General features: G+C 37.4%; 1 protein-coding gene across 1 annotated transcript; it reads right to left on the minus strand.

The window, feature by feature from the left end:
* Window positions 1-14,685: 14,685 nt before the first annotated feature.
* Window positions 14,686-25,683, minus strand: LOC139732295 (S-adenosylmethionine decarboxylase proenzyme-like; the record flags this gene model as incomplete). The annotated part of the gene is made up of 4 exons (XM_071643167.1): window positions 14,686-15,724; window positions 19,627-19,707; window positions 22,296-22,370; window positions 25,591-25,683. Coding segments are annotated over 4 exons (384 nt in total), but the record flags the coding sequence as incomplete, so codon positions are not given.
* Window positions 25,684-26,719: the final 1,036 nt, after the last annotated feature.

Consider the following 26,719-nt stretch of genomic DNA (forward strand, 5'->3'; position numbering starts at 1 on the left):
TAATTTCGAAAGCAAAAAAGATATAGCTTCAAACGGCAGTTTTTGAACTGTAAAATGTCAAAATTTTCAAGCTCGCTCGCTTTTAATCTTTATGCAATTCCCCTGATGTTACTGCCAGTAATTGTCTGCAGTTGCACCCGGAGTGCCCCCCCCCCTTAATTTCCAAAGCGAAAAAATGTAGCTACAAATGTCAGTTTTTCTACTGTAAAATGTCAAGATTTTCAAGCTCGCTCTCTTCGCTCGCTCGCATTGAATCGTTATGCAATTCACCTGATGTTGCTGCCAGTAATTGCCAGCAGTTCCGCCCGGTGCGCCCCCCCCCCTCCCTTGATTTCCAAAGCGAAAAAATATGGCTATAAGAACGGCAGCTTTTGGACTGTAAAATGTAAAATTTTCAAGCTCGCTCGCTCCGCTCGCTCGCATGTAATCGTTATGCTCTCCTGATATTGCTGCCAGTAATTGCTATAGGAGTTCGGGCTCGGTCGCGTTCATGACATCAGTGTAAGAATTATTACGAGAAGTTCATTGAATTATACCATTTATAGGCAAATTGTTCAAAAACAATTTGTACTGATACCTTAAACAAGTGGGACTGTTTCAAGTCGATAAAACACGCAAAGTACCTGCATCAAATTGCACCATTTACAACATCAAAATGCACAAAGTGGTCACCGTGGGAGGGGGACACTCCCTCCCACACCCTCCCCCTCGCTCACTCCTCTCGCTCTTGCTTGGCCGCGTTCATGATATTCAGTGTAAATATTAAAACAGGAAGTTTATTTGGATGATACCATTTTATAGGCAAATTGTTCGATAATAGTCTACATCAAAATATGCTTTACTTTAAACAAGTGGGACTGTTTCAAGTCGATAAAACAAGCAAAACATGCATAAATTCCCCCTCGCTCTCTCCGCTTGCTCGGGCTCGGTCGCGTTCATGACATTTCATTGTCGAATACAAGAAGTTTATTGAAATGAAATAGTTTATAGGCACATTGTTCAACAACTAATTCCATCAAAATGTACTGCGCCCTTAAACAAGTGGGACTGTTTCAAGTCGATAAAAACACGCAAAAAGCCTGCATCAAATTGCACTATTTACAACATCAAAATGCAAACAGTTCTCACCGTGGGAGAGGGGGGGGGGGACAACAGGCACTCACACGCCCCCCTCCCCTTGCTCGCTCCCTCGCATACTATACACCCCTCCCCCCCCCCCCCGCAAGATGAAATCCTAGCTACGCCGGTGCCCTTTCCCCGCTTGGTTTCCCTCAAAAACAGTAAAAGTCTAGGGATTGAAAGCTTCCTATATGTATTCCAAATGTCTGTCCAAAAAAACAAATCTCGTTACATTAGGGTCAAAACGCACCCCCCTTGAAAAAAAGCTGGTGACGCCCCTGATAATAAAACTCATATTCTTCCCACCATCAAAATCAACATACAGTCACGTGCCAAAACTCAACAGCGAAACTGTTGATGAAGCGTGACACGCAAAGTAACGGTATCTGCAGCCCTAAACAAGACCAGACACGCAACATTAGACAACAACGAAACTACTGAAGTGGGGCACGACAAGTTTCTTTTGTTGTATCCAACGAAAATACAACAAACACGCAATATTTCACTTTTCATTCATGTTCCTGTCAATACAAGAAAGTCAACATAATAAGAAGAGGCCGTGTAATTGGCGCGGAAGCCAGATTTTTTTTGTTTGTTTTGTTGTTTGTTTGTTTGTTGTTGCTTTTTTTGTGCCAAGGCGACACGCAAGTAATCCATGCATATAATATTCGGCCACTATTTTCCCGCGTGGGGACAAGTGTCTTCTTTTGTTTCCAACAAAAATACAGCAGACACGCAATATTTCACTTTTCATTCATGTTCCTATCAATACAACAACCAAAAAAAAAAAAAGTCAACATAATAATAAGAGGCCGTGTAATTGGCGCGGAAGCCAGATTCTCTTTGGTGCAAAGTTGGCACGCAAGTAATCCATGCATATAATCTTCGGCCACTATTTTCCCGCGTGGGAAATACATTGTATCTTTTTGTTAAGAGTATCACTTTCGGTGTCTCCAGCAACCCCCCCCCCCCCCCGCACTAATTCTAATGGTATTATTAGAATATAAGACAAATTTCTTGAAAAGCAAGAAAAGAATTTCAATAATACACTTGTGTCAGGAAGTGTCAGACTTTCATCTCTCAAATAGGATGTTAATATCAGCCTTTTCAGTATTCGCGTGAAAACATCCTTTCAGAAATCACTTACTGGGATATCTTGGTATAGAGTTCCAATGTGGAAGCCAACTGGATACCATTCTTGCTGATTTGATGAATTGGCTAAACTGGAATCTAAATAAAACACGAATTATTTGCTCTATTATCCTATATTTGAAGCACTTTATCAGAGCACAATTTTTTCACTATTCATAGGAAATTGAATATCTGAAGTCTTCACAAGTATGGAATTACACCATCCAGGTTCGGATTCAGTGCCCCTGAGGAGGAATAATAAAAAAAAAATCAACATCAATTTGTTTCAGTTTTCACCATTTATACAAAAAAAGGAGGGATTTCATATATTGACGCAATTTTCACGGCCATGTTAGTGGCCAGTTTGTCGGTCATCTCAAATATCTCAGAACATCCACAGATGAAAGAGGTGCATCATTCAGATTCGGATTCAGCACACTCAAAGTAGGGCAGTCATTCAATACAATATCTCAAAACTTTCAAGGATGCAAGAGTTACATCATCCAGATTCAGATTCAGTACTTGGCTTGAAATAGGGTAAAAAACATATTTAACTAGAAATGTCGCTATGGCGACTGATGCCTCCGCCATAATGCATAATTCTCCCAATAGGTGTATAGTACAATGTCTTCACAATGTGTGATGACAGTTTCACATAACTGGCAAAATATCGAAATAACAGGTTTGTCAGAAATATCTTTAATGTTCACTTTCCACGAACTGGGTTTGCTATAATTGTCTATTAAAGAGTGCAGGTACACATATTTGGGGAATTGAAAATTTTTACTTGACTTCTGACCGACCTTATTATAAGTTTATGCATTGAGTATAATTTTCAAGGTATGAAGAAAGAGTGTAATTACAGTACAAAATATATCCTTTTTTTTTCATTTAAACCTGACCTTTGACCCTTAACCTTTGACCTTTGACCTTCTGGCTGGAAATTTCCAAGAGAATCTCCATTAAGTAATACATGTACATATATTAAATTTTAAAACTAATAATGCAATCATTGCATATACTAGTATATGAGGGAAATAGTAACATTTTGAGGAGTTGACCTTGACCATTGACCCCCTGACTATTGACCCATGACCCCTACATTCCCTAGATAATCCCTGCCAGTCAGTACATGCATATGTACCAAGTTCCATGAAGATACATTGAACCATTTGCGAGAAAAGTGATATTGCAACATTTTCACCTAACCTTTGACCTTATGACATGAAACTCTCTGGAGAATCTTTACGCAGTAGTACATGTCTACACTAAGTTTCAAGAAAATAATTGCGGGCATTGCATAGATATGGGGGAAATAGCAACATTTTCAGCATTTGACCTTGACCTTTTGACCTTTGACCTCTTGCCAATGTCACTAAAATCTACTCAACTAATTGTCCCATCATACATCATCCTTGGACCAAGTTTGGTGAAAGCTGCTTCATCCAGTTTTGAGTTATCAGGTAAACAGATAAATTTTAGGATTTGACCTTGATCTTTGACCTTTGACCTCTGTCAGATTTCACTGAAAAACTAATCAAGTAAGTGTCCCATCATACATCATCCTCCAACAAAGTTTGGTGAAATTTGCTCCATCCAATCTTGAGTTATCGCGTAAACGGATACAATTTCATGACTTGACCTTGACCTCTGACCTTTACCCGATTTCACCCAAAATCTAATCAAATCATTGCCCCATCATACTTCGTACTTGGACCAAGTTTGGTAAAATTCCAGTAAATATTACTCAAGTTATCGCGTAAACGAAAGCGGACGGACGTACGTACGGACGTACGTACGGACGGACGGACGGACAACCCGAAAACATAATGCCTCCGGCACCACTTCGTGGCGGAGGCATAAAAACTAGATACAACTGTATGTCGCTATGGCGACTGATGCCTCCGCCATCACGCGATAATGCATGATTCTCCCTAAAGGTGCATGGTGCAATGTCTTCACAATGTGTGATGACAGTTTCACATGACTGGCAAAATATTGAAATGACAGGTTTGTCAGAAATATCTTGAATGTTCACTTTCCTTGAACTAGGTTTGCTACAATTGTCTAAGAGTGCAGGTACATGTATTTGGGGAATTGAGGATTTTTACTTGACTTCTGACCTACCCTTTTATAAGTTTATGCATTGAGTAATTTTCAAGAAAGAGTGTGATTACAGTAATATATATGTGTATATACATATATATATATATATATATATTGCATATAAACCTGGCCTTTAACCCTTAATCTTTGATCTTTGACCTTCTGGCTGGAAATGTCCCAGAGAATCTCCATGGTAATACATGTACATATCAAGTTTTAAAAATAACAATGCAAGCATTGCATACACTAGTATAAAAGGGAAATAGCAAAATTTAGAGGAGTTGACCTTGACCTTTGACCCCCTGACTATTGACCCATGACCCCTACATTCCCTACATAATCCCTGCCAGTCAGTACATGCGTATGTACCAAGTTCCATGAAGATACATTGAACTGTTTGCGAGAAAAGTGAAATTGTAACATTTTCACCTAACCTTTGACCTTTTGACCTTTGACCTTATTTCAATTTCAATTTCAATTTATTTTCATATTTCTCGATGAAAAATTACATCAAATATAACAAAATTAAATGAAATACATGACATACATAGAATATTGCAAATATGTAAACATAATAGTGGTCGATCTGTTCAGTTTGGAATCTGTGAATGAATGCTAAAGAAATATGAAGGAACCTACTTAAAAAGCGAGCTTGTTGAGCGTAGGTCCCGGTTAAAAACGAGTTTAAGATTGAGAAGGGGAGCACGGGTACAACAATGACCGGAACATAAGAGAAAACAAAAAAAAAAAGTACAAATATACAGTTATATAACAAATTCTTCTCTAGTGCAGGTTAGGGATCGGAAAAGCCACATGCTGTATATAGGCAGATGAACCATTGTCGTTCTGGCAATACAATATGACTTAATATAGTTATAATAACAATGATATCATTCAGACAGTATTAGAAATGTGTACATTGCGTGTATTAAGAAGGGAACACATGCACCTGCAAATCCATTAAAAAAGACGTCGAACAACCAGTTGCAGTGCAGTGAGAATGTGAAATACCAGCTGTTTCCTCGTCCCAGCTGTCTTTAAAGAAGGAAAAATATACATAAACACAGTGATAGAATTTAAGGGCGCAAACAGCTGGGCTCTTAAAGTCTGGTTTTACATGATAACAACCCTGGAGTACAGTATAACGGGATAGTCCTGGACAGCACAAAACAGAATTTCAATGAGCTGATGTAGCGTAATTATTCAATAAATACTGTCTTAATTTGCATTTGAAGGATGATACTGATAAACAACCTTTGAGTTCAGGGGGGAGGTCATTCCAGTATTTCGGTCCCGCATACATAATTGTTTTCATCGCGAAAATTGTGCGAGTACGTGGAAGGTGATAAGCGTCCCGTTGGCGGGTGGGATAATTGTGAACTGAGTAGTTTCTTTTGAACATGTGAAGAAAAACATCAGGAAGATCATTCGTTGAGTACTTATACATGAAAATACCTAGATTGTAATCAAACAAATCAATCAATTTCAGAATTTTATTCTTGTGAAAAAATTCATTTGTATGAGATAAATATCCGGCGTTATTGATAATTCTGATGGCGCGTTTTTGAAGAAGGAATAGCGAATCAAGTAAAAATTTGGACGAATTACCCCATGCTAGAATTCCATAGTTGAGGTAAGGGGAAATCATTGTTGAATATATAATTTGTAATATATGTATGGGGAAATTATATTTCAGCTTGTTTAAAATTCCAATGTTTCTGGACAAAATTTTACTTAAATAGTTAATATGGGTTTTCCAGGATAGATCACTATCAATGTAAAGTCCCAGAAACTTGATACTATCTACCTGGTTTAAATTGATACCATTGATCTTAACATAATCAGAAACAGAGTTCAGAGAATTGCTGAAAAGCATATAATGCGTCTTATCAATATTTAGTGACAACTTATTTGCGTGGATCCAGGACTGAACAAGTTTCAGTTCATTGTTTAACATATGTATAAGCGTGTTTGAGTTACGATGTGAAAGAAATAAATTTGTGTCGTCAGCAAAGCATATGAAAGAAAGAATCTGGGACGAATTTTGGAGGTCGTTTATGTACAGGATAAATAATAACGGGCCAAGTAGGGAACCCTGAGGGACACCACAAGAAGTTGTTTTCAAAAGAGACTCATATCCATTTACATAAACATATTGCTTTCTATTAGTAAGGTAGTCTTTAAACCAATCTTGAGCTGTCCCACGAATGCCGTAATGGCTTAACTTATAAAGCAAAATATCATGGTCTATCGTATCAAACGCTTTCGAGAAGTCGAGAAAAACACCTATAGTATGGGAAGCGTCGTCTAAAGCATGTGCTACTTTATCAATGAAAGCTAACAAAGCGTGGGTTGTGCTATGCTGTTTTCTGAAACCAAACTGAAAATTCGAAAGAATATTGCAGTTGATAAGGAATCTAAGAGTTCGTTTGTGAACAAGCTTTTCTAAGATTTTTGAAATTGAAGTTAAAAGAGATATTGGACGATAATTGCTAACCGATTCTTCAGCACCCTTTTTGAATATGGGAACGACTCTAGCAATTTTCATCTTTTCAGGGACCTTTCCAGTCGACAAAGATTGATTAAAAATATAAGTAAGGGGAGTAATTATTTCAGTTATTATGTTTTTTAACAGAAAAACTGAAATTCCGTCATCACCTGTACTTTTCTTGTTATTTAGTTTGCGAACAATTTCTTTAATTTCTTCCTCAACAATGGGAACAAAAAACAAAGTGTGTGCATTCCTATCCCTTAGAAACGAATGAAAAGGTGTCCCGGAGCGAGGTATTTTCTTGGCAAGATCTGGCCCAAGGTTAACGAAGAAGTCATTGAATGCATCTGCCATCTCCTCTGGATTGTCTATCAGGCGACCCTCTTTCAGAATACGATTTGGAGAATTCGCCTTAGTGCTGGATTTTAAAGCTGTATTAATCACCTTCCACGTACTCTGTATATCAGATTTGCATCTATCGAACTGTCGGTAAAAATACTGTTGCTTAGCTAAGCGTAACGTAGAGGTCAGGGTATTTCGATAACAAACATAACGAGATTTAGTTGAAACATTTGGGGATTTACGGTATCTACAAAATAATCTGTTTTTCTTATTAATAGACCTAAGAAGAGATTTCGTGATCCAAGGCTGTCTTGGTATTCTTTTATAATTAGATTTAGAGCGTTTTAACAAAGGTATATGATTATCACAAGTTTCTATCAAAATTTTCATAAAAACCTCAAAGGATGAGTTTACATTTCCTGCGTTGTAGACAGGAGACCAGTCAACGGACCCAAATCCCTCCCTGAGCCTATTTAAATTGCGTTCAGACATGTCACGAATACCATGGTTAGATGTTGGAGTTTTTCTTGCTGTAAACTGAGGTACAAGGGTATAAATCGGGAAGTGATCAGAAATGTCAGAGACTACAATGCCAGATGTGACATCAAGAGATAAATTATTAACAAATATATTATCGATAAGAGTTGAAGTGACATCGGAAATTCGAGTAGGTTTTCTTATAAAAGGAATGAAGGATTTGGACAACATAAGGTTGAGGAAATCTTGACAGACTGTAGTATCATTATAACTAAGGAGATTTATATTAAAGTCTCCCATGATAATGCATGTCTTGTTATCAAAATATTTATCAGAGAGGAGATCATGAAGCAACCCAATAAACTCAGTCGGGTTAGAATGCGGGGGTCTATAAATTTCCCCCAGTATGATGTTACCTTTGTTCGGAGTTATAACCTCCACAAAAATACACTCTATACATTCTGAGGTAATGCTGTATTCATGTAACAATTGACAATTCAGAGTTTGTGAAACATAAAAACCTACTCCGCCACCTCTTTTCCCGGTTCTGTTATTGGTAAGCAATTTAAAACGATTGATGGAGTATTGAGAAGAAGGCGACGTTTCCTTTAGCCAAGTTTCACTGAGGCCAATGATCATGTGACTAAATTGTAACTCGTTAACAAATGAAAGAAATTGATCAAAATTTTTATTCAAACTTCTGATGTTGATATGCGAAACAAAGAGATCTTTCGGGTTAGAATGAGACAATGTAACTATATCATTTTCCAAAAGATAATTAGAAGATACATTTTTCAGTGAAATATCATTTAAATCAAAATCCAGATTTAATTCCTGGGTTTCTGCATTTAAAGATGTGATAAAATCGGTGCTGTCGCCTTCTTCACAATCAGAACACGTTAAGGGAGAGTTTGGTACAGGTGACTGGTAATCACATACTTCGTTGTTCATAACAGGAAGTACATTTGCATTAATTTCTTCAGCCATGTTTGGTGGCAAACAAACACAAGTTACATGATGGGTTGTTTACCAGGAATGCATGTTCGTAGATTCGATTTCCATCTGTCACTTTGAGACAATTTTCAAAAACAACATTCCAATGATAAGCAATGACAGAAGTGCAGGCGTTTACGTGGGATAACATCCGAAGAGGTGATAGTGACAGGTGTGCATTGCAAATTGTATAAGTACGCACTAAGGACAGGTATATAATTTCAAGGGCTGAGTTGGTTGGTATACAGGTAGTGGAAAATTTCAAGAAAGAACCAAATAATGAGGAACCTCTATAGACAGTTTGTTTCACTATGACAAAGTGAGGTCCTTGACAGTCGTATCTAGGCGTGAGTTGATCGAGTATCAACGTTACGTAACAAGTAACTGGAACAGCAGGTTCATGGAATTTTCTACACGTTGCATGAATGAGTAAGGATATGAAGCTTGTCCTAAAAACAGTATTAAATTGGAGAATTTCAAATGCCAGACTATACCAGAAGGCGTTATCAAATAGCTTATAAATCAAAACTACTTGCATTTTGTTGCATACATGTACAGACATGCGGCTTTTTTGTAATAGCGAGCAGAAACAAATGAGACACAGAGTAAAACGGTAGTTGTTGGTTGGTATACGGGAAATGCATTGAGAAGTGAAAATTGATCGAAACATATTCATGAAGGAAAATATATCCAAAATAACGTTGAAAAATAGGATTTGCTCTGACTTCGAGCAATGACATGAAACTCTCTCTGGAGAATCTTTATGCAGTAGTACATGTCTACACTAAGTTTCAAGAAAATACTTTTGGGCATTGCATGGATATGGGGGAAATAGCAACATTTTTAGCATTTGACCTTGACCTTTTGACCTTTGACTTCTTGCCAATGTCACTAAAATCTACTCAACTTATTGCCCCATCATACATCATTCTTGGACCAAGTTTGGTGAAAGCTGCTTCATCCAGTTTTCAGTTATCATGTAAACAGATTAATTTTAGGATTTGACCCTGATCTTTGACCTTTGACCTCTGTCCAATTTCACTCAAAAACTAATCAAGTAATTGTCCCATCATACATCATCCTCGGACAAAATTTGGTGAAATTTACTTGATCCAGTCTTGAGTTATCGTGTAAACGGATACAATTTCATGATTTGACCTTGACCTTTGACCTTTGGCCTTTGGCCGATTTTACCCAAAATCTAATGAAGTAATTGCCCCATTATACTTTATACTTGAAGCAAGTTTGGTAAAATTCCAGTCAATATTACTCAAGTTATCGCGTAAACGAATGCGGACGGACGTACGGACGGACGGACAACCCGAAAACATAATGCCTCCGGCAACACTTCGTGGCGGAGGCATAAACACAAAAAATGGCCTAGAGGTAGAGCAAGGTTCAGTTATGGCGCCCAGACTAAAATAAATGTGTTGCGTTGCAAATTATAAGTGGTATTTAATATAACACTACGGTAGTTTCAATTTCCTTTCAAGACGATATTTATTGTATGTTGAAATAAACCATTGTGTAGATAACCATTCATATTCACTACAATATGAACTTGGGTTGAACTAGACTAAATGAAACCTAGCTATCAAGACAAAGTAATGACTAAAGACCTATATCATTGTATACATCCAGGGTTGTGGCACACTCTATAATGCCCCTGTGAAGGTCTGTAACATTTGCATTTCAATGCACTGAAGTTATTGTTTTTGGTAATGGAATGAAGTATAGGAGTGCTCCAGAAGATAATAGGGCCTACTAGCTGATGAACCAATAACAATGTTTGATACACACGAGCTACATACATCTCGAGTACAATGAAATTCGATCAAAAACTTGGGTGCTTATACCATGCTGCACATACATGTAGTGAGAGTAACTAGATAGAGCAGGGTTCTGTAAGCCTATCTTGTACAATGAGCCATGTAATTTGAGTATGATCCATCAAGATAGTATTTGGATTAGCTATAAACGTGATAAATACGTCATTCACTGGTCTCACTACCTGTACGTCACATTCCAAACACTGTGATAGATTTGATTGTGAGTGATTTCAAAATAAATACATGGGTGCCTCAAAGAGAATCAATTCTTGGTTTTCACATCTACATTTCTTTCTTTCATAATGAAGTGTGTTATTTTTTGTGCAAATATCATTTGAGGCTTTAAGCCTTGAAGTATCATGTCGCAAGCATTCAGTCACGCACTTTCAGGTTCCTTTCTCCAGCAGTCTTCTAGATAGATACAAAATAATACATTGGATTTGAGTTTAGCACACCTAAAAAATTGTCTTTTTGAATACAGTACCTGACCCTTCTTGAGTATAATATTCTTATCAAAGTTGAAGATATCAGGAGGCAAGTCTAGAGAATTAATTGGCTGTCACTGAGGTACAACAGGAACTTTCATATCGCCGTCAAAGCAATTATTTCCATATGGATGATGTCATATGTATGAGGTACAGGAGTTTTTACAGTATTTCACTTTGTTCTTCTTCTGAATACAAATACTGTATTTGTTGTGTACAAAAACAACAATTAAACATCCTTCCACACGCTGGTTCCTCACGATATCATTGTGTATTCACTTGGTTTTGAAATACATGTACATACATTTAAATGTATCTCACAAGAAACCAGGGCCCCATTTTATCAACAGATATGGAATCGATTGTAAATTCCCTTACCACACAGGCTGCCATAGACTAACTGTATGATAGAAATCACCTATATACAGTTCTTATCAATGACAACTATTCATAAAACAAGGCCCTGGGCACATAATCATCACTCACTCAGCTGTGGCAGCTTGTGGTTGTAAGAAGTGGATCATAAGATGAATGACAAGACTCCTAAACAATCCAAATTGACAAATACCACCGCTTTGGTATTTCTCTTCCATGTTTATTTCACCAAGGTAACTGACAGTCAGCCCATAGCACAATGACATAAATGCATGCAACATTGTTCACTGCATGTTTCAATACCAGTATAAATAGATGACACAATATTGCTTACAAATATAACAAGCAAACACCAGTTATACCCTCTTTTGCCGCAGTAGTACCCACGATATCGCATGACGGTTAATAAATTGATTTGCGCAAAGGAAGTTCATGTCTCCTTCACACATACTTTAATCATCAAGTATCTTATCTCATAATTATTATATAAAAGCTATATTGTCGCGTGTAACTACATGTATTCTCTATTACCTTCTCATATTAAGATGATAAACAACTATCTGTCATAACTATGATTGATATTGGTAATTAACGTTCTAAGAGCACCATTACTCAAGTTTTCAAGGCATGTAAGTTCTATTGTCCCCTGTAACCACCCCTTCCTCCGAAATGGGAAAGAAAATGAGAGAAATTTATTACACTGATAGACAGAAAGAGAGAGGCTTATGGTATCACTAAAACCCATCTGCCTCATTAGACAATTAATCTGTCAACCCTTTAGCATCATCTATCAAAACAAACATGTGATTATCATTGTGCATTATCAAAGAAATACATGCATGTTGATACTTGTTTCGTCTGTAGCACCTCAAGAATGACCAACGTGATAAAATGTTATAGTTAGTCAGTGACCACATTAACATGTTGACTGCACCAGAGTTCTTGCAATTTGCCTAAAGAAAAAAAAGCAATGTCGGTGTTCTTGAAACCCACTGTAATTTCATCTTGTCTTGTTTTGATTCAAAACCAGACTTGGGTATTCATAAGACATGCATGTAACAGGAATAGCAGTGCATATAATACTCTTGTTTCTTCCGAGTGTAGCTCTTATTGAATGCATCCTGTTGGCAATCAAAAGGTAATATAATATTAGGGGAATCCCTGACTACAGATATCATGAACATCCTCTCCAACTGTAGCAATAATTCTCAGGCTCAAATTGCCTTCCAAATGGTAAGAATTTTTTACATATACAATATAATCCCTTCTCTTGTTACTATAGCTACATTCTCAGAACCACAGATAAAGAAGAAAGAAGAATTAAAATGAAAAGAAAGAGGCAAATTTTCTGGTATCAAAAGAATCTATGGGGAGTAAGTCATTAAAGTGAGGTAGTCCTCACGAATTAAAAAAAAATATGTTGTTGTTGGTACCTCAAATGAACTACTTTCACCAAAAACAAACTTTCAAATCACCAGATAAGCTCGTAATTTTTTGTTGAAAAAGTGTGAATCTGCATGGTGAATATGCTAATGAGCAAGTCTTGGCGGAGAGTCCTACGTCACCGAGTCACAACTCTTCCCAGCCGTGTTCTGCTCGTTATGCGTACGTTAATTGTTATGGTAATCTTCAGTCTGAACACCAAACTCAGCTAGACGGAGTACTGTATACACAAAGAGATTTTCCCCAGTAACTGGTGGGGAGGAGAAAAATCTCTTTGTGTGTACCGTACATTATGGTAAGAATTCGCGCGCGAGAGTGGTTTGTACGCAAAGTAGTATGCAACACGGACAGAAGCTAGAAAAGGACAGTGCCTATTTGTTGTCAAGTACATGGTATATTTGATTTTAAAGATATTATTTTAGATGTATGTTTACAATATTAATTTACATGAATTATATTTAACTAAGCTTGAAATGTTTTGTTTAAAATAATAAAATCACATATTTTCACATTTTATGATAACATTACAACTGATCATTTGAACACTTGAATTGGTTTTTAGAGGCACGCCTGTCAACTTGAGAGTGGGGCATCAACGACGTAGGATCTTTCTATAGGCTCTTACATGATCGCCTGCAGGAATTATTTGTCAAAAATCGCGTACGGAGACAGTTTTTAATTTCCACCCGTATAAACTGGTGAAAGGTTATATTTTTTACTATTCTTAATTATCAGTACAGTGAAAATCTCAGGACTGCCTCCCTTTAAACAATCTCAAACCAGGCAGCAAAGCACTACTGTAAAACCAGAAATTTTTGAGTGCATGAAACTTTTACAAATTTGTGAGGAGCCAAGTTTCGCAAAAGTAAAATGCATACTAGATGTGCAAAGTTTTGTTTGTCAAACACAAGGCATTGAATGCCAGCGACCATTTGTGAAAGTTTCATGCTGTAAAAAGGATGTCAGCTCCAATACGTGACAATTTCATGCTGGTAACGTTTTTCATTTTACTGTATACTGCAGACATCTTTGCAAATTACGGAGTAACCCAACCAAAATAATGTTGCCTTAGGTCTAACATGTACAGTGTACTAATGTGAGATCTTGCTACATATCACCATTTCAAACCACCATTAACCATTTTGCATTTCTAATAGCTTTAGTATAGGCGTATTGGCAGTCTCCACTGTTTTCTTTATATCTGTTGACTGTGTGGATATAATAGACCTGCAAGCAAGAAAAATTTGGTACTGCAAATGGCAAAAAACATTCACAGCTCAGATTTATTTATTTTTTTCACTGATTTTGCACTACTCTTGGTTAAACAAATTCTAAAATACACACAAAAACGATTGTGTGCTTCATCAACTGATAAATACTATTGCAAATGCAATAGCAGTAGTAAGGTGGTGTGTGTGTGTGTATGTGTCGTAGCTTTGTGTAGGTTGTACATTTAAATAGATTGTTTGTGTTTATACTGCAATCAAATGTGTGCATGCAGTAATTGTGCCATGTGCAATCTTCAAGAGGGAGACATGATGTTGGTATGCATGTTGCGCAGATTAAAAGCATTACCTATTATTTGCAGATGAAACAAAAACCCAGCTTTAGTGCTTCAAAATAGCTCTAAAATGTGAGTTAGGGATAGAAACAACCAGTGTAAAGAAGTTAGTCGGTATAATCAATGTTAAGTATTGTTGAATATACAAAATGTGAACAATGGTTATAATAAAATTGTTTCTAGACTAAACTGTCTACAGTTATGATTTAGTAAGAAAAACAGTGATATCTCCTTATCTTTGAGGCTACATGGTATAATGCAAAATTGTTCTATGGTAGGATGTTTTGTGATGCAACTGACCTACACATATGTATTGAATGTGATATCTCGAACATTTTTTAAATCACTGAGCATGGTAAACAGTACCTTTAAAAGGTACTTTGTGCACATCCATTTCTCTGTGGTTTTTGTAAATTGGATGAAAACATAGAAATAAGCAAATGCGCAGTGCAAATTTAAGAACCCACGCAGCATATGTTTTTGAGCCCCTTTGAGCAAATATCTAAAAACATGGAAGTATCTACATTTACGGTAGTTTTGATAACCTCATTGTTCTGGGATTCCCATGCAATACAAGACAGTCGCATTGGACAAGTCAAGAATTTTTTATCAATTTGTACAAACGGTGAAAAAACTGATATCATAGCCAAAGAATAATTCCAAAAATTATACAGGAGTGAATGTCACAGAGATTTCTCTATTTTAACTCACTGCCCACCAGACATGGTTGTTCCTGTAATAAGTCTAAGGAAATTCTAGAATCCTGTACGGAAAGCATTAAGCATGGATATACAATCATTCCTATTACTGACTTATTGGACTTCCTACCAACCATGTTTGCTATTAATACACCACAGAATGCAACATTGTCATCCCACCTTTTCATACTATAAATATTTGTTTTTCTAATACATGTATTTCAATGATGGTTTTGAAAGAACATCTTGTGCTTTATTTTTCAGCAAAGAAAGCATTCACTAATACAGTATAGCACATGGTGAAAAAAAGTCTTATGAAAACTGGCATACATGAGCTCTATTCACTACAAACTTCATCAAAATGCTGGATACACAATTAATTCACTACAATAATTTTACGTCATTGACACAGAAGGAATTTCATAATACAAATATATGCCCTGTACTACAGTCTATCAGAAAAGTTCCAAAAGCCTTTACCAAAATGTGTAAAAGGAATTCTGATCAATCCAACATTCTGAGTTGATTACCTTGACACACTAAACCTTGTCCCTAATATACTGGCCAAAGGTGAGGTCGTAATTCTTGAACTCGGAGTACTGACGATCCTGACGCTTGTATTGCTCCAGGAATGAATCTTTCAGAGCCTTGCGACTGGATCCACAGGCCGCTTGCTGTGAGAGGGTGGATATACAGTAGGTCAAAAAAACAAAACAAAACAAAACAAATTACAATCAAATTTCTGCATTGATAACACCCAATATAATTTACAAACTGTCCAAATGCTACTTCAGGGTCTTGAAATATAACATCTTAGCTCTATTTGGCAGAAAACCACTTTCAATTTTGTTAAGTGGTCACAGAGAAATGTTGATTGTTCTAAAGCATGTCATGAGTCTGATTCTTCTAAGTTTAGGCCTTGGATGCTCTTGGAACTGCATATTAATGTGTAAACAAAATAGACAGAACTTGGAGGGATGGGATTCCTGACATGCTCTACAAAAATCCTAATTTATCTTTGACCACTGAAGCAAATTGAATGGCGTTTTCTGTAAGATGTGGGCAATGAGTTATAGTTTCATACCCTGAAATTTTGTTTGGATGGATTCACTCTTTAAAGTTATCTTGCGGAGGATACCGTTATATTTTTTTTTTCTTTCTGGACATACGGTAGATATATATTAAACTTGACAAGCACATACAGAAATCATGGGAACTACAGCTGTATGGACAGCATGATAGAATGATGGGAGTAGTTTGTGAGAAGAGATAAAACAGAGAAATAGTAGACAGAGGTACATTGGAAAGGGTTCTCTTCAGGCAGGGACATGTTAGAAGAATTAACAGATGGCTCAAACTACATGTTATAACAACATTTTTCATGTTCATCTTTACTATCTGGCCTTCTTCACTGATATTGCAGTCCTTGCATACGTGTACTCTTACAAATTCCCTCCCTGTGTATTTTTGTGCATGTTAAGCATTTTTTTTTTCAAATAACTACAGAACATGATCTATAAGTTATAACTTACAATGTTTATCTTATATATTTTGTATCTTGTATTGCGTTTCATCGTATCTCCATTTGTATATATTCCATAATTGAATCTATCTTTCCAATTTCTTCTTAAGCGCTTAGAAACATTGTAATAAGCGCTTTATAAATGATATTTATTATTATTATTATTATTATTACCCTATCTGCCATTGTAGTGGTGCCTTAAGATCATCTTTAATATCAGTTTTGATTTCAATCTGTTCCGCAATTCAGAACATGTTAAGAACAAAGATAATCTTATCTGATGAAATACTGGCATACTAAAGAAAGTGATTGTCAAGGGACTCTAGAAAACAATTAGATGAAACCAGCATCATCTCAATTATCCTTTCTAAAAAGCTGTCATTTTTAATGACACCATTGTCTTCTTAACAACAGTACTGGACAATAGAAACCAGATTGCAATGAGTTGTGAGAAAAAAGTATGGGGGTGATAAAGGTATCCCCTCAAAAAAGAAAAGAAAAAAAAAAAGATAGACTCTAATATCATTCCCCTTTCACAAACACATAGAAGTGACTACAATGATCTCGAGCATAACCACATGCCAGAAATTTACAATGAGGAAAGATATTCAGTGAAGTGGCATTTCCTTCTTCTCCCCGACAAAATAAAAATAAAATGGAAGGCAAGAAAACAATGACGCTACTTTCACTGCAACCCATAAATCAAACCACTAATGTGCATCAAATTACCATCAATGTTACCTACAGAATATAACTGCAGGAAGATGAAATGAAAAGCTGGAATAAACTGGACTTCCTTTGGGCAAGTCTAGACATTGGAGCACAATAGCACAGTAGAAAGGCACTCCATCAAAACTTTTATAGTGAAACTGAAAATTTTAGCTTGTGGTTCACTCTACCCACAATCCTTGTAAAAAAAAAATGAAAAGATAATTAACATATCACTTTACAATAACCTGTACAACCGACTTTATTGTGTTATCAAGTTGCCTGCAATGTTCAATCTTGTCATATATTAAAGGGATCATATAGTTTTGGTTGAGACTTAACTTCAGGCTTTCAACAGTTTTTTTTTAAATTTTTTGATGAGATGATGACAAACATCTTCTAAAATGTGAAACAAAGAGCACGTGATTCCAACAGGAGTTCAACATTTATTTGATGAAAGTTGGGTTTGAATTGGCTGAGATATCCAAGACAGTGCGATCTAAATAAAAAGTGGGACCCACCTTTATTACAATCACTTTGTTTTACTTTGTTTTTGGATGTCTCAACCATTCCACATCCAATTTTCATCAAATAAACTTTGAATTTGTCTTAGCATGATATGCTCTGTACTATTTCATAAGTGGTTTCTTAGTACCTCGCAAAAAATTAAAACCCAATCCTCATCTCCACCAATACTGTACCATCCCTTTAAATACATGAGGAAGTACCCAATTCCGTCAAAATCATGCTCAAAGGAAATCTCCATAGTATTATTAGCCAATATCTCAAGCCTTGCCAAATTTACTGTGTTGGCAGACTGACAGTCATCACTTTCTCATCCTTCTTGAAAGTCAAACAATGCTGACCAAAGTGCGAATCAGTACGAATTGATGCACTGTCAAACATGCCTGTACTAGGTTCAGTGGTATTGTAAGGACTATACGGTTTACCTTGACCCTTGACCCCTGGTACTAGGAATGAAGTTGAATGCAAGGATTTGAGAGAAAACGGGAGAGAAGAAGAGAAGGGAAAGGAGAGACAAAGGGTGCGTTTGAGCACTCTCCTGAAGCATACAGTACCATAAAATACTGTACCCTCACCAGAGAAGTGCTCGAAGGCTCCCAATGCGTACTGTACCATACCATATGCCAGAGAGAACTTGAACACAAAGAGGTCCAAAATCATACCATACCAGCTGTTGACGTGAGGAGAATACGTGTAACACCCACTACATCACTTACCTCCGCCAAGGGAGAAGGTTATGTTTTCATTACCATTGGCTTGTTTATTTGATTGTTTGTTTGTTTTTCTGTGTGCAAAAAAAAACCCTCAAAAAGTTGTGCACAGATTTGGATGAAACTTGCACGAAACATTGAGAATGACACAAGGAACAGATGATTAAATTTTGGTAGTGATCTGGAAATTTTTATGGATTTTATGAAGGATTTTTTAATATTTTGGCAGGTAGGGTCAATGAACTTGAGAGATCAAGCTGCGCATTTTTGAGGTTTTCATACACACACTAAAGTGTGTGCTCTATAGTTTCTGCGCAGCTGAAGGTTTATGGTGGTACAAAGGCTTCTACATTGGGAAATCGGGCGATTTTTCAGCATGCATACATATCAGTGGAAATCACTGATCTCTACAGAAGAGCAAGATCATCGGTGGAAAGTAGCTGCTTGGCGGAAGTCTGCACTCTCAGAGTGCTTTTCTAGTTCAGAGTTGATTCTCCTTGCTAGGGACACCTGTATTATGTAGTATAAGCATGTGAGCTGATAAAGCCTGTTGCTATAAAACCTGTGACCCTTTTGACTCAAGTCCCAAAATAACTCATGAGACAGGTTATCTCCACAGAGTGTTCAAATGCTCCCAATCCGGCATGGTATGGTAAGATGGGCAAACACACGGACAATTTCATCAATGGGTATGAATGCACATAAAACACAAACAAATGGACAAACCACAAGAAATGTACTAGGAATAACAGACAAACAAAGTGTGGCTATGATACAGAACCAACAAGCATAGAACCTGCTTGTGTGTTGTTGTTGTTTTTTCCCCACCAAAGCACCATTGATTACTATAAAAGTGGAAATTTTCGTGGTGTTGAAATTTGTGCACATTTCTATGACCAGAAACTAGCATAAAAATAAAAGCAAAGTGAACGTTTTTGCTTGCCATATTATGTTCCAGTAGTTGATGGCTTGATTCCGCGGAATTAAAAGCACACAAAACTCTTCTAACCCTGCCGAGAGTGAAAATTTAGTCACGCGAAATATTCACTTTTACAGTACTCTTTATACTACTTTTGTAAACCAGATTGCTAGTAGAGAACATATCACCCACCTTGTTTGCGAAGAGGGTCATCACAAACTTGCCTGGTCTGAAGACTGAGAGAACTCTCTGAACCAGCTCCTTGTAGTCCGTCTGAAATACAGCGAGGAAACAAGGACAAGTTTTTACTTCCTACACCAATCAACCTCATGCCATCATGCCTAGTCTTAAGCCCAATGCCCACTGTGTGAAATGAGCTTGCAAGCTGGTGCGAGCGCTATGGGGTGCCAAGTGTCACATGGCCTATGAAATGACAACATTTCGTCAACGAAATGATCATTTCGTTAACATAACAAAGTGATAATTTCGTCGACGAAATGACAGATTTCATAACGAAATAGGCCATGCAACACTTGGCGTCCCATACAGCTTGCACCAGCTCGCAGGCTCATTATGCACAGTGGGCAATGGGCTTTAAACATATCACTCGTGCTTACTTTGTGCTGTGTAGACTTTAATTCCTTTTCCAACGATGAAATAAGATTCCATGCTGGTACTAACAAGATCATATCATATCTCTAATCAATGCATAACATGGAGTGAGCAGTATATGGAGCAGGCATCGGTTGCTGTTTTTTTTTATCTCTTTGTGTACCACATTTACACACTTGACAAAGTTAATGGCTCGCCAACTTTGCATATTTTGCTCGGTGACACAACATTTGCTCCTGCGAAATAGCTGTAATAGATTTCTAGGTTTAGTTGGATGTGATAATTAGGATTAGGACCAGAGTTATTTTTGTTGGTAGAATTTATGTTTGGCTTTATAATAGTATGCAGATATTTCATGGGAGCAATTGTTGCGGGAGCAAATGTCATGAAAGCAGCTTTCTCAGACCCCGTTTACAGTGCGAGGCTCGGCCCTCAACTCGGTCGTGTCTACCTTCATTTCAGTGTAAACGTGCAAAAGGCCAAATGCGTTGGCCTCGCATTTGGCCTCGCTCTGAAGGTGGTCTCGGCCGCGGCTCGGCCGCGGCCAAGCGCGGCCTTTTCTCAGTGTAAACGCAAACTGGGCCAAATGCACGGCCAAGTTTAGTCTGGCTTCCAAACCCTCTGCCTGTGTCTTTCGCTATTCAGGATATTATCCCCCTCAACATCGAAAACTAGTATAGTTTCAGGTGGTTTTTTTCCTTCGGCAAAGGCCTCTGCCCGTACGGCGACTTTGTCGCCACGGAATTCAGTTGGCAAAGGGTCTGAAAACCAGACAAGACCAAATTGCGTTTGTTTATAAACAGAGCGCCACTATATGACAAAATATTGAAAGGTTTGAATCAAAAGCGCAGCCGAGCCCGGCAGTGTAAACGGACAAAATTGCGGGGCCCGGCCTCGCAATGAGGCTGGGCTCGGCCGCGGCTCGGCCCCGCCCCGCACTGTAAACGGGGTCTCAGACAACCAAGCAAAACCCAATAGACAGATCGCAATATGCTACAGTACACTGACGAAATCACACACAATTCCTTTCTCATATAGCTTGCAGTGGGTTGACAGAAAAGACATGTTCCATAAAAAAATTTCAGTTAAATTCTGATTTTCTGTCCAGTTTGTGTCTTTTAAGAAGTCATGCCTCTCAGGCCTGTTCATAAAAGTATGTGTAATCGTGCAGTCTGTTTATGGATTGTGTTTTGAATACTGGTCATATGTAAAAAGAATAAAATGAAATAAAGAAATAACAACTAAAATATTGATGGCTTTGTCATATTTACATCACATCAAAGCTTGTAATTTGCTCTACAACTTTGTTGTATTTCAGTTCTAGCATAAACAGCTGTACAAAAAGTTGCATGTCATTGAAAAACAAAATGCAATCCAAAAGCGCACATGCACTGTCTCATGATAATGTGGCACACAGACTGTTAACATCATGGTTTACAAAAGAGTTAAAAAACACAATCACTATCACTGCTGATGTAGTAGGTGGGATTTGGGGAATTCCCCCCACACTCCACTACCATCTCAGACTTCCAGCACATCTCAACACACATCCTTTATAATCCTTCAATATGGCATGTATATCAAGCTCTTGTAATGTACATTCTATTATTTTTTTCTTTCAGTTCATTTGGATTTGGCCACAAAAAATCTCTGACCTTCAACCTTAAAAGGATTTGGCCTAAAAATCTGTAATATAAGCTCATCTTCCACTAATGAGTCATGCATCGGCCAGGTATCAAGAAAGTCTATAAGAGCTTTTTTCTTTAAATTGCATGGATGGACAGGAAGATGATCAAACAGATGAAAAATAAAAAATCATCAATGCCTCAAATGCTGTTTGGCGAGGAGGCATCAAACTTACTGGTTTGGTTTTCTATGAATCTTAGTCAACAATGATGTTGGTGAAATGAACTGCTATGTAAGAATTAGCTGCACTGGCTGAAAGAAATCAAACTCAGTACACCTTTAGAGCTACATAAGGAATTCCGTACCCAGAGTAGGTATTATCCTGAAACTGCTGCTGGTCACTGTATTCAGTGAAACACTGACCAAAGGAGACAAATGAGGTGGACAGAAGTTATGATACTCAAGTGATTAGCATGCATGGTGGCTTGAGAACATCATTTTTCTTAGGAGGATCTTGTTCTTAGAAAGAGAGAGAGTGAGAGATCGAGCGGATAGAGGAGCTCTCATACCACATCAACTGAAATGAGAGATTGGATTGGAAAAGGAATAACATCTGGGCTTACCATCGGGTAGTTGGTTTCGAAGCTGACATATGAGTATTCCTTCTCTGGAGTAATGTGTATAGTCACGTAGCCATCCTGGGGGGAAAAAAGAAAAGAATAATAAATGTGTTATTTTGACGATCTGTAGATGTGCTGGCAAGAAATGAGAATGACACACATTTAGATCAAGTAGGGAAAAATGTCCAGTGCACAGAACAATGGCAATGAAGAGAACTATATTGTTGCTTTTGCTTCAGTACACCTTTTAAAATAAGACTTCATGATGAGTATTGCAGAGGTACGGCTGAAGAACAGGTGGATATGGGGGGGGGGGGGGGGGGAGGATTAGGGATGGGAGGAGGGAGAGGGAGGTGGGGATGGTGAGAGGGGTGTGACTTTAAAAGCCTGGTAATGAGGGGATACATGGGTGGCCCAGTTCATCAAATTCTCTGTCCACCAGGGTACACTCAAAACCAAGAACAGCACTGGTCGGCGTGTGAATCAAAGCATATGCTCATTGGTAATGGCCGACTCCAGGTGAGATTCTCCAGCTGTGTGTGTACTTACACAGATATCAGTGATAAAGCTGTACACAGTTCATTGCAGGGATTCTCCATTCCCACTCCATGGTATCCCCACACTACAGGGTTACCCAGGCTATCGTAATTGATCAAGAGACAAAACTGTGTACAGCACCTGTGAATGCAAAACTTCATTTTCACATACATGTAGACTGAAATTATTGTGCAAGCACCTGTACATATAATCTCCAAAGTCAATCACCAACAATTGGCAATTAAAGGGTGTGTACAGTTCTGGTCGAGGTGAGGATTTAGCTTTTAACATTTTGTGAGATATTCAGAAACCACTCTATGAGATGTCAAAGAGCATGCAATTCTAAAGGGTATCAAAAGTTTATTTGATGAAAACCGGATTTGAAATGGCTGAGATATCAAAAAACAAGGTGAAACATAGAGATCATAATAAAGTTGTGGCATGTCGCCTTTTATTATTATCACTTTTTTGGATATCTCAGCCATTTCAAAACCGATTTTCATCAAATAAACATTAAATCCTTCTTAAAATTACATGCTCTTTCATATTTCATAAGAGGTTTCTCATTATCTCACTTAGAAATGTTCAAAACATGAATCCCTTACCTCAACCAGTACTGTACAGTCCCTTTAAATGTCTACATAGAGGATACATTATTCTGAAGGAGTACTGAAATGTACAAACGTTTATGCACAACACTGTGTGGTTTGTGGTTTGGAAAGGTACAGATTGTATGATACCAGTGGATGATACATGTACTTGAACAAGCACAAGTCTGACAATGACTATTAGAAATACAACCGCGTACTTGTTGATATGACAGGGCTTCTGTAAATAATAGCTAAGAGGTCTACTAATGAGCCACGTTTGCCACTTTGCTAGGTTTCGGGTCTCACATTCTTGCAGAACGTGACATAACTATCAGTATATGGCCTTGTCAAATACTTCAACCAATTAAGTGTGTTACACAGGCTTGTCGGAAAACCGTCCTGTAGATGTACTGTGGGGAAATTTGTTCTCTACATGGAGTGACCTTCAATTGTCAAAACATAACCAAATGAAAACGAAACGGCAAGGAAAAATCCACTTCACATGAATTATAATCTAAGTGCTTCCAGCTGAAACAGCTGATAGAAATAACCATAGAATGCTATGTTTGATGTTATTGAAACAAATGAATGGTTACATTCCCACTGCTTGTAAGAACCAGTGAAAATCCTACATGTATTCCTTTCAAGAACTGCATAAATACATTCACTACAAAATCAAAGATGTGTGTCGGTGGTGAAAGTGACTGATCTCTTATTAAAGGGACTGTACAATACTGGTTGAGGTGAGGATTTAGCTTGTAACGTTTTGTGAGATATTTAGAAACCACTCTATGAAATGTTATAGAGCACATAATTCCAAGGGGAATCAAAATTTTATTTGATGAAAATCGGTTTTGAAATGACTGAGATATCTACAAACAAGGTAAAACAAAGAGATCCTAATAAAAGTCGTGGCCTGTCAATTTAATTAGGATCACTTTTTTGGATATCTCAGCCAATTCAAGGCCAATTTTCATCAAATAAACGTTGAATCCTTCTTGAAATTACATGCTCTTTCATATTTTGTAAGAGGTTTGTCATTATCTCACCAAAAAATGTTATAAACCTGAATCCTCGCCTCAACCAGTACTGTATAGTCCTTTTAATCATGACGTTATTTATAATGTCATAGTCGTAACAAAGTTTGTTCAATCAACCAGATATCACAAGAGGGCGCTGTCTAAAGAAATATGACTGAGAAACTTCAGTGGCCAAAATGTGTTATGAACAGATTTATGATTTATATTCTAAAACAGTGAGTTCAGTAAGCTGACATGAAAAGTTTATTGATTTGCGTTGAGCTCATTACATTAGAAGAAAACAGAAATATTTGAAAGAGTGGTCAAAATTTTAAAGTGGGAAAGATAAGGATTGTTCAAGAATTAAGACATGCACATTTTTGATTTATTACATAGAAGTATTAGTACATTGTAGGTATCCTACATATATTCCTGCACACCAGATGAGTGCAAATGTTCTATGAAAGGAGGGGGTTACATCGAGATACTGTGAAAGCGGATATTTTCAATAATTTCATAATTTTTCATGCTTGGCCGGGTGAGAAGAGTTTTGCATGTTTTTAATTCCACGGAATCAAGACTTCAACTACTGGAATATATGGCATGCTAGTTTCTGGTTATGCGAAATGCGTGAAAATTTCAACACCGCAAAGATTTCCACTTTTACAGTAGTAGTGATGAAATATGTGTAAAGGAAGGTTTAATGTTATCTAATGAGTATAAACGTGGCAATAAGGTTCTTGACATAGGACAGTGGTCGCCCCTTCATAGCCAAGCCATTTGTGGGAATGAACAAGCCATTGTAGGAATTCATACATTTTGTACAAGTTGGAAGTTTGGACAAGAAGGTTTTGACAATTTAAGGGGGGACTATGTGTATAGCTCAGGATAGTTTATGTGTGTTTGGTTTAACAAGGATAAGACTCTTTCACATCAACACTGAATAGCAATAATTTGATGTTCCGTAATAAAAAATGGAAGCTGTCAAATAATGTTGATATACATTTATTACAGGAAATAATAAGAAAAAAGGAGATAGATAGAGAGAAAGAAAGAGAAGCAAAGAAAGAGTGAGAATAGGGGGGGGGGGGGTAGTGTGCTTATGACAGTGTAGAAATAGTACAATTTGATACCATGGCAACCAAGACTTACATCCTTGAGAAGTCCGTTCATGGAGTAGCCACAGGGCTCGAAGAGATGGGCATCAATCTTGCAGTCTGGAAGAAGGCTAGCGATTCCACTCTCCTGTCAGGTGGTGACATCAGAAGAGGATAAAAATTATTTTAGCAAGGAAACATAAAAAGCTTTAACACGCAGGGTGGTATACAAGGGGTTGGAGCATGTCGCTGCAACATGCTCAAATTCTTATGCAACATCCTCAAAAGCCAGCCACATACAACACAACATTCTAAAGAATTGGTGACATGCTCAAAATACGTACGTAAAATGTAATTAAACATGCCAAAAGCATGTGCATTACTTGACAAACATCAAGCTAACATACATTTGTAGTTGGTACTTACAAAAAAGTGTGCCCAAAACATGAAACAGAACATTAAATGTGCGCACCATAACAGGAAATAAGGGCTGTAGTCTCACATTCAGAGCTTGCAACATGCTCAAATTTCAAGTTTTGGACCAAGTTGTGTAATCACAATGGGATCTATGAAGTGAACAAAGATAAGCACTTCTTGGCTTGAGGCATTAATGGGATGGTTTAGTATTGGTCGAGACGAGGATTGAGCATGTAACTTTTTGCGAGATACCAAGAAACCATATGGGAAATAGTAGAGAGGATACCATTCTAAGAAGAATTCAAGTTTATTTGATGAAAATCGGTTTTGGAATGGCTGAGACATTAACAAATAAAGTAAAACAAAGCAATCATAATAAAAGGTGGGTCCCAAATTTTATTAGGATTGCTTTATTTTGGATATCTCAGCCATTTCAAAACCAATTTTCATCAAATAAACACTTAATTCCTCTTGAAATTACATGCTTTTCACATTTCATATAAGGTTTCTCATTATCTCACAAAAAATGTTAGAAACCTGAAGTTACAAATGTAGGTCTCAACCAAAACTATAAGATCCCTGTATTACGGCATCACAAAGGGTACCAATTATCTGCAAGCACCGTACTGTCAGAGAAGTACATGTTGTATTAGGGTCTCTTTGTACTCAAGACTTCATGTTGACATGCTGAAAAGCGAGACGTTTTCACGGCATGAAATTTTCGCAGCATAAAATTTTCGTAAATTGGAGCTGACTGCCCTTTTTTT

This window comes from Diadema antillarum, unplaced genomic scaffold, assembly GCF_040938485.1.
Source record: "Diadema antillarum isolate AM-2024a unplaced genomic scaffold, OU_Dant_1.0 seq00000409_RagTag, whole genome shotgun sequence".
Classification (NCBI taxonomy): domain Eukaryota; kingdom Metazoa; phylum Echinodermata; class Echinoidea; order Diadematoida; family Diadematidae; genus Diadema; species Diadema antillarum.